Raw genomic sequence first — 10040 nt, 5'->3', positions numbered from 1 at the left:
TTCTCGCAGCCGTTGTCGCATACATGAAGATGTTTTTCAACTTTTTTGGCAGGTCTTTCCCTACAATCCCCAACAAAAATGCCTCGGGTTTTTAAACAAATGTTAAATGGAACATTTTCTTCAATTCATTGTATATCATTTCCCAAAATTTTTTAATTACTTTACAATCCCACCACATATGATAAAATGTTCCCTCCTTTTCCTTACACTTCCAACATCTATTTGAACTAGTTTTGTACATTTTCCCTAACTGCACTGGTGTTGTATACCATCTGTACATCATCTTCATGTAATTCTTCAATAGGGAACAATCTGTAAATTTTAAGTCAGTTTTCCATAATTTTTTTTAAAAAGATATTTATTGAAGTTTCAAAAGTTATATAAAAGAAAAAACAATAATACAAACAAAACACAAACAAAAACAAGTATAATTTCAATCCCTTATTTTCTTATAACTTACTTCCCCGACCTCCTCATACCTCCCCTTTCTGTATTCCAATTTCTAATTATTAGTTCAGCAAATCCTCTCCCTTAATTTTCATTTATTTTTTAGCCTTTCTTTTCTTTTTACTTAATCATTACAGCTGAAAACCACTTAATTTCTAAACCAACATCGTTCTAACATTCATTAATTTTGCAATGTTTCCTAAGATAGTCCTTAAATTTCTTCCAATCTTCTTCCGCCGTCTCTCTTCCCTGGTCTCGTATTCAGCCAGTCATTTCTGCCAGTCCCATATAGTCTATCACCTTCATCTGCCATTCTTCTGAGGTGGGTAGATCTTGTGTCTTCCAATACTTTGTGATGAGTATTCTTGCTGCTGTTGTAGCATACATAAAGAATGTTCTATCCTTCTTTGGCACCAATTGGCCGACCATACCCAGGAGAAAGGCCTCTGGTTTCTTCAGGAAGGTATATTTAAATACCTTTTTCATTTCATTATATATCATTTCCCAGAAAGCCTTAATCTTTGGGCATGTCCACCAAAGGTGAAAGAATGTACCTTCAGTCTCTTTACATTTCCAGCATTTATTATCAGGCAAGTGGTAAATTTTTGCAAGCTTGACTGGGGTCATGTACCACCTATAAATCATTTTCATAATATTTTCTTTTAAGGCATTACATGCCGTAAATTTCATACCGGTGGTCCACAACTGTTCCCAGTCAGCAAACATAATGTTATGACCAATATCTTGTGCCCACTTGATCATAGCTGATTTAACCGTTTCATCCTGCGTATTCCATTTCAACAGCAAGTTATACATTCTTGACAAATTCTTAGTTTTGGGTTCTAACAATTCTGTTTCCAATTTTGATTTTTCCACCTGGAAGCCAATCTTCCTGTCCAACTTGTAAGCATCCATTATTTGATAATAATGAAGCCAGTCTCGCACTTTATCTTTTAATTTCTCAAAACTCTGCAATTTCAATTTATCCCCTTCTTGTTCCAGAATTTCCCAATATTTCGGCCATTTGGACTCCATATTGAGTCTTTTCCCAGCCTTTGCCTCCATTGGCGATAACCACCTTGGGGTTTTATTTTCCAGCAAGTCTTTATATTTAATCCAGACATTATACAATGCTTTCCTGACAATATGGTTTTTAAAAGCTTTATGAGCTTTAACCTTGTCATACCACAAATATGCATGCCACCCAAAAATATTGTTAAAACCTTCTAAATCCAAAATGTCTGTATTCTCAAGAAGCAGCCAATCTTTCAACCAGCAGAAAGCTGCTGATTCATAATATAGTTTAAAGTCTGGCAGGGCAAATCCCCCCCTTTCCTTTGCATCAGTTAAAATCTTAAATTTTATTCTGGGTTTCTTGCCCTGCCAGACAAATTTAGAAATGTCTTTCTGCCACTTCTTGAAACAGTCCATCTTGTCCACAATTTGCAATGTTTGGAAAAAACAACAACATTCTAGGCAATACATTCATCTTTATAGCTGCAATTTGACCAGACAAGGAAAGCTTCAAATTTGACCAGATTTCCAAATCTTTTTTCACTTCTGTCCAACATTTCTCATAATTATCTCTAAATAAATTCACATTTTTAGCTGTCATGTTAATCCCCAAATATTTCACTTTCTTAACCACAGTTAGACCTGTCTCATTCTGAAACCTCTCCCTTTCGACAGTTTTCCATAATTTAAGCCAATCTTCCATCATAATGTTGTGACCTACATCTTGTGCCCATTTAATCATAACTGATTTTACCTCTTCATCTTTCGTCTCCCATTCTAATAGTATGCTATATGCGGCCTTCAGTAGTTTCACTTTCCCTTCAATCACTTCTGTTTGAAACCTAGATCTAGTATAACTAAATCCTTCTTACAGTCTTCTTTTTATGTTTCATGTAGTTGTTGATAATGTAACCAACTCTGAAAGTGGTCTTTGATCTCATCATAATCTCTTAATTTCCATTTTCCATCATGGTCCTTTAATAAATCAACATATGTGAGCCATTTTCCTTTCTTTCCAAGTGGTTTGAGCAGTAATGCTTCATGTGGTGAAAGCCACCACGGAGTCTTTTGTTCCAATAAGTCTTTATATCTCTCCCATACTCTCATTAATGATTTCCTGATTATATGGTTGTAAAAGCTTCTATGAATCTTCCCTTTCCCGTACCATAAGTATGCATGCCAAGCAGATTTTCTACCCATCAGGAGTAGCAACTGCAGACTCATCCTGAATAGGATGTCTGGGGCAAGCCGTCCTTTGGGGGCACAGCTGTTTTAGCCTCTGGGTTGAAGTTCAGCCTTGCTCAGAAATCTCCCCTGCGTTGAAGTAATGGCATTCACACCTGTTGTAAGAATACAGAAACTGTCTATAATGAATTACACCAATCCACAAATGTCAAGCCATTTATTCAATGGATGGCGGAAGCTCATTCAGGAACCTTCAAGCAGTGTTTTCCATATACGGTACATCACATAATGCCTTATGTGATTTACACAGTATATATAGAGAGACAAAAACTGCTAAAACAATAAGGTTTATTATGCAGACAAAGGGTAAGGGAACGAATTAAGTCTATACGCTGTTAAGCCAAAACCCCCAAGCCCTAGATTGCCTTTGTTACTCTTTCAATACTTCCTCTTCACATTCCTAAGGGTGTGTCCCACACATATAAATGTTAAATACAGTGGTACCTCAGGTTAAGAACTTAATTCGTTCATTCTTAACCTGAAACTGTTCTTAACCTGAAGCACCACTTTAGCTAATGGGGCCTCCCGCTGCTGCCGGAGCACAATTTCTGTTCTCATCCTGAAGCAAAGTTCTTAACCCGAGCTACTATTTCTGGGTTAGCGGAGTCTGTAACCTGAAGCTTCTGTAACCCGAGGTATCACTGTACTGAGTGCTCAATGAGGTGTCAAAGACTTACCTGCATCCTGTGAAACTTATCTGTAACTGATGTACCCCCCTTCTATAATGTATTTCTGATGTATGACTTACACTCTGGCTGGATAGGTTGTGGGAAGGTCCACCTGTGGATTGAAAGGTATAAACTTCTGTTTTTCTTTTGTTTGGGGTTTTCCTCCCTCCTGCGTGTGGTGAGTGGGGATCCTGTTGCAAAGGTTTATTTTCTCTTTAATAAAGCCGCTTTGCTTTTCAATATACACTTATTGTCCTCTGCTTTTTCTCTCCAACCAATAGGGAACTCCATGTAAGGACTCTATACGAGCTTTATATACCCCATAAGGGAATTAGAGGTTTTTTTTTTTTCTTTTAGCACACCTCCTAAAGGAAACAGGCTATTACTAATAGTATTATTGCCAGCCTGGTTTTCTCCTGGCCTGGGCTAGTTTCTGATAGTCCTGAGCTTGGTGCAAGTCAGAGACCTCTCACAGTTGCTGCCACTGCACTCCCAACATCCCTTCTAGTTTTCTGAAAATTATTTATTTTCTCCCTCCCCCCATAAATTTATATACTACCTGATTGTAAAAAAAGAAAAGAAAGTAAAAAGAAATACTATTCTACCTCCCTGGGTTGTAATCAGCTACCATCCATCGGCTACTCTCACCTGGTTTAGCCGGCCAGTCGAAGCTGTTTCCCAGGGTGTGGCTACTGTTGCATGCTGACAGCTTCTAGGAGCCATAGGTGAGAGCTGAGTGGGGGGGGGTGACAAAAGGTGGACCAACTACCCCAGAAAAAGCATGACATGTCCCCCACTTCTGCTCTGTGCCATGAGTAAATACTATTGAAGATGTGAAGGAATTGGAATTTGTCCTTACTTGTATGGACTGTTTCAGGAAGGATGATGGGATTTGAAAGGAGAATTTACAGCTTATCCACACTTCCTATTGCCCTGCTGCTTTCCCCTGGAAAAAGAACTCTTTAGCGCTCAATCGGGGCAAACAGCAATTTGGATTTCCCCTGGATTGCCATTTCTTCTGATCTGCCACTAAAGAGCAGTTTTTCCCTTGGAAAGGAGTGGGGGTAAACCACTCAGACCCATGCCTAGAAAGCATAGGTCAAGTGGAATTTTTTACAGGTGGGTCCCAATTCAATCTAAAATGCTTGAGAAGCACTGGTGCACACACACCCATTTATTTCACAGGACTTGGAGGCGTATTTATTTTTAAGTCCAAAAGCCTGCAAAACTTGTAAAAACTTCCTCATGCTTGACCACATCCCTTCTGCCCATTGGTTCTGAGCAAAAAGCAGTCTGAGCTTGCCTACATGGAATCTGATATTCTTCTGCAGCCAGCCAGTGGGAAAGAAGGCGGGCGGCCCAGTCACTGCAGGAAGTGACACACGCCCAGCCCACTGGAAAGAAAACTTGGGGCAAGGCACAGAGGAGCTGCAGAAAGGAGTAACGGCTTCTGTGAGAACAGGATGGCATCAGGTCACATTCGCAGTGTGTTGGTGACAGGATCCAACCGAGGCATCGGGCTGCAGCTGGTGAAATGTTTCCTTGAGAAACCAAACCCTCCCCAAGTAGTGTTCGCAACCTGCCGGGATCCAGAAGGGGCCAGAGCACAGGTGAGTTGTTAGACTCTCTTTAGCTGACTTTGAAGGCAGAAAGTCTCCCTCTCGGGACACACACACACACACACACACACACACACACACCCTTGCACGATAGGAGGACAAACACTTTCTCTCTGCAAAGCTGATGTCTGAGACAGGCTTCTTTCTGCAAATCCCATTGTCTCCCCAACCCCTGCACATTGTTTATAAGCAGAAATATCTTATTTCTTCCAGTTTAGGGATTTCAATTCCTGTGTGTGCATGCAAGAGAAGAATCCACTTTTTCCCCTCCCCTGAAGCAACTGTCAGGCATCCATCCACACTCCATCCTTTCCAGCTGGAACTTCTCCTTCCCTGCTGCCAGATTGTGTTACTCTGACTTCCATAAGTCAGTGATGCATGCAAGAGCCCTTTTCAGAATCTGTGCTAAAAAGTTTCCAAGTTGTTATATAAGCAAGAGGCTCGTCTCAGCCATAGAATTTAAAACAGGAGATAGGCAAGTTTGCAAACCCTTGTTTGAGAACTCTGGTTGTTTGCTTTGTTTGTGGAGCTGCATGCTCTAGACTTCCCTAATTTAGGGGCCTCTCCATTTGGAGGAGAGAACAGGGAGGCTTGGATTTACCGGTATTTACAAATGCGGAAGTTGAGTGTTGCTGGAGGCAAACTGAGTTTGTAGCAAAGAGAAATAAACATGAGGCTGAATATTAGAACGGCACTTATTGTTCCAATAAGAGAAAAAAGAGTCTACTGCTGTGGTTTGCAAAGAAATTCCTTAGCACATGACCTCGTTTTAACATGGTGAAGTCAGCCTACATTGAATACTTTGGAGCTTTCACAGTGGTAGCAGCCATGTTCAACTAGCTCCAGGGCACGTTAAAAGTTAAGCTGGGCATTTACTATGGAACAACCACACCTTTGTTCAAGGCACCTGCACAATGTGAAAACATCCCCCCTCTAATGCTTCCCCTCTTCAGCTTCCAGCTGTTGTTTTCTGAGCACAGAAAATCCAGCTTTTTAAAAACTTTGGAATAGCTGCACAATTTCTCAGGGGTAGATAGCCCCTCACTTGGCTGTTTTGGTCAGTTAGTTGCATCACCAAGACTATTCCCATAGGGCATAAATTTTCAACCTTTTCAGAACCAGGACTCACCTTCTATGGGATAAACTGCTTCATATAACCAAACTGCTTAAGTCTAATTAATGCATGAAAGGGTTAATGCCATAGAGTAAGCTGTCCTGCCAGGTTTAGCTCACCTTGGGAGGAAATGGGTAATTAAGTATATTGTTCTCCTTCAGTCTACATGTGAACTTCAGCTGTGAAGAGGTTTCAGCTTGTTGCTCCAGCTCCACCACATGGCTCTCGCCAGCCATTCTGGAGTTCTTCCTTGATGTTGTTTGAGTTCAGTCCCACAATGCCCTTGTGAGAGCTCGTATGGAAGTCTCAGGCTGCCACCTGCACAATGGGGCTAAGACTGGCCTACTTACAAGATAGTTATAACAACTCTGTGGTAATTTACGTGGGGGAACTTCGGACACATTACAACATGATATAATTTGTTTTCTTTTGTTTCCTACAGGAGCTGAGGCACCTGGCATCCAAGCACCCCAATCTGGCAATTCTGCAGCTTGGTAAGCCCTCTCCCCTCTTTCAGCAAACAGCAGCAAGGCTGTTGCTTCTTAATTTGAGCCTTGGCAACTTCTCAATGTTGTATCCAGTCATTTCTTAAGGCACTGGCTGTATTTAGATGATCCTCAAGACTATGTACTAGATAGAGGATCTTTAACAAGCCCTCTCCCCTCCCTTAACTTGCCCCAAAACAAGCACTACAAGTCAGAATCTGTTGGACAAATTTGCCCTAAGTAATCCATCCAAATTTTCCTCCTACATTGTCCTATTGGTTTGGAAACTGCAGTTTACAGACTTCCTGGTCCGCTTATTTCATATTTCCCCCTTGATATGTACCCCCTTCATTACATACATCCCATGATCATGCTGATTAGCTCTAGCTCCAACCAGGTTGTTTGACTAATATTCATAGCCTTTTTAAGCATGCACAATAGTTTTCTAACTGTTCTCCTCCATTTCCCCTTGTGGTTCTAAGTCACCCACAAACGTTCCTGGTCCCTTATAAGACATTATCATTTTCATCAGAGAAATGTTGCAGGGTTGTGATACCCACCCAAACCTTTGAGAGAAGCAGCACATTTAGCTCTAATTTCATAACAGGCATTAGACACAAAGTTTTGGAGGGCTGAGAATGCCATACGGGTTCATGAATTACTTTCCAGTTGACCAAACCACATCTAAGATTCTGTGGGATAAACAGGTAAGAAAAGCTTAGCAGAAACGACCATGCTTTGCTGTTGTAACTGCTTGCATCGCAAAGAAAGAAGAAACTTGTGGTAATAAGTTAAGAAATCGCTGTGAATAGCCAAAAGATAATGTCTTATAAGGTACTAGGAGGGCTTGGCATGAGTGCAGAGATTAGCAGTGGTGCCCTGAGCCAATAAATGGTCCCCTCCCAGCAACATTTGATAGCAATAGGCTGGACCTGGCAGCTGACTTATCCCACACCCCATTGATCAGATCCAGCTGCCATGGCAATGAAATGGGTGCGTGCAACTCCTCTGTAAAGCTGAATGGGGGCCTCGCTCAGCAGAGATTAGGTGTTCTACTTGCTTTTGAGGCCCCTCCCAAATACTGACAAGCGGCCTCAGGCAAGCTTCTATTTGCTTATGAAGGAAATAAGATAGGCACCTCTTGATGGCATTTCAACTCTAATCCTCACCCCTCCCTGCCCCACCCAGCTCCTTCCCCCCTGGCTATACAAAGCAAAACTGCACGACTGCCCCTTAAAGAAACAGAAGTTTGCAGAGGGGTAAGGAAGTATGATTGAAAGGGATGCTTTCTCCAAAATGCTCTTGGCAGTGGGCCCCAGTATCACCTCGCTTAACTATTCTATATATTTTTTAAAGGTATTGGGCCTGGTCACCTCAAGAGCCATCTGCACCTGTATTAACTAGCCCAGGCTTGAATTTGTGCCTCAGATGCCCTCCTCTCTTATCACCATGAATGGCTAAGTGAGAAGGAGAGCCAAGCCCTCTTAGGAATGGTATTCCCTCCAGAGATCTGCCTGGCTCTCTAGTATGATCAATGCATGGAGTGGTGTGTGTGTGTGTGTGTGTGTGTGTGTGTGAGAGAGAGAGAGAGAGAGAGAGAGAGAGAGAGAGAGAGAGATGCCCCCACCAACCTCCATGTACACATCCAAACATGTGACCTTACATAGCTTACAAGTGTTCAGATGAAGACACTGAAGTTGGAAGCAGAGCCACAAGATGCAATCCTGCTCTCCCTGCATTTCTGCTACGTGAATGAGCATGCCAATAATCCCACCTATTGTAAATAGCTGACACAAGCGAGACAGGTGAGAATGCAGTCAAGTCCTACACAAATAAGAGTCTTGTTTCTTCTTCTTTGTAGAAACCACCGATGAGGCAAGTGTCAAGGCAGCTGCCAAGAAGGTTGAGGCCCGCCTGGGAGGCGCTGGGCTGAACGTGGTGATCAACAATGCTGGGGTCATGCCGCCCTGTACTTTGGAGTCAGCCACTGCTAAAGACATGCTGGACGTCTACACCATCAACCTTGTGGGCCCAATGTTAGTGACCAAGGTCAGTTTTTCTTCACAAGAAGAGCAATCCCTCCCTGGACTACAGGGTGGAAAGCAGACCCCCATGATGCAGAGTGGACTAGGACTTGCCCCTCCCAGGCCAGCTCCTGGCAGCACAGATGACCGGATACATCAAAGGGCAATACAGCAGCCTTTCCTCTTTGCATATGCAGACTGCTTCATTGTTTAGGGTCAAAATTATTAAGAGAAAAGAATGGGGTTTGTGGGCTTGGTTAGTGGGCTGTAAATGGTGACACCTGGATTTGAGTTAGGGAGGTCACTCCTCCTATCTTCAAAAGGCCCCTGGAGAATAGCCTCTGGCTAGGTGAATTCACAGGTTGAGTTGGTAAGAAAAAGTTCTGCAGGATCAGCCCAGCTCTGTGACAGCATCTACCCTCCATTAGTCCCAAACACAGCTGAGTCTTAATATCTTCTGTTTTGAAAAAGCCAACTAGGATATTGTGGGGTAGAAATTGAGAGGTGTAAGAAACAAGGCCAGAGGTGGTTGGTCTTTGCAATCTTGTGCCCATTTACTAGCAGATCTTTATGCAGACCAGGTTTGTACAGCTGAAGAGCTTTTGCCTCTCTTTAGGAATTATTGCCGTTGCTGAAGAAGGCTGCCCACGGATCCAATCAGAAAGGCATGAGCTGTGGGAAAGCAGCCATCATCAACATGTCCACTGTTCTAGGATCCATTGAGAAAACACCAGAGCATTATTTCGCTTTCCCAGTCGTCTCCTATCGCTGCAGCAAGGTCAGGCTTCTCCTGTGGGACATGGGTCAAATCTGGCATTTCTGTCCATTACCTTCCTTAAAAAGGTTTTTCTATGTACCCAACAATGGCTGGCCTAGTGAGTGATGTGCTACTGAAATGCCTTGTGTAACACCCACCAGCTTTCTTCCTCTCCAAGTTGGACGTTTTGTCCATACTGAAATTGTTCTGTCTTACGAGTAGATAAAATTGCTTTGTGTACCTGAATTCCACAGTAAGAATTCTTCCAAAAGTCATGTAGTGGCCATTCTGGCTGAGACTGATGGGAGTTGAGGTCCAAAACATCTGGAGGGCACTAGGTTGGGTAAGGCTACATTATATAATCCTGGTACCTGTTGCAGTTTCCATGCCAGTGGTTGTTACCTCCTAGAGATGTTAAGAGTTGGTGGGGGAAGTTTCTGGAACAGTAACAAGTGATGTGGCAACTGCAACTACACTTTATGGACATGGCAGAGACATGGCATCATCTTTTTAGCATAGTATATTCTGTCTCAGTAGCAAAACTGTCCCAGAACTTAGGAGAATTCAACTTCAGTGTCTGCCCAATCAGTGTTGATTATGTGAACAGCAGGGAGATTGGGTCCAAAGTGAGTGGTCTTATAACCTCAATTTATATTGAGCCAGTAGG

The 10040-nt window shown here is 42.5% G+C and overlaps 1 protein-coding gene across 1 annotated transcript in view; it reads left to right on the top strand.

Moving 5' to 3' along the window:
• The first annotated feature begins 4726 nt into the window (after positions 1–4726).
• Positions 4727–10040, top strand: part of LOC310851970 (C-signal-like) — a 6891-nt gene continuing 1577 nt past the window's right edge. Inside the window, exons 1-4 of the mRNA XM_083754661.1 lie at positions 4727–4984; positions 6550–6601; positions 8454–8641; positions 9233–9394. Of these exons, the coding sequence (XP_083610787.1) occupies positions 4838–4984; positions 6550–6601; positions 8454–8641; positions 9233–9394 (549 nt within the window). The 5' untranslated portion in view covers positions 4727–4837. The remainder of the gene's footprint in view (positions 4985–6549; positions 6602–8453; positions 8642–9232; positions 9395–10040) is intronic.

Source organism: Podarcis gaigeae, assembly GCF_964106915.1.
Source record: "Podarcis gaigeae genome assembly, chromosome: 8".
In the NCBI taxonomy this organism is placed as follows: domain Eukaryota; kingdom Metazoa; phylum Chordata; class Lepidosauria; order Squamata; family Lacertidae; genus Podarcis; species Podarcis gaigeae.
The sequence above is the reverse complement of the archived record's forward strand: the minus strand, read 5'-3'. Positions and strand labels throughout refer to the sequence as shown.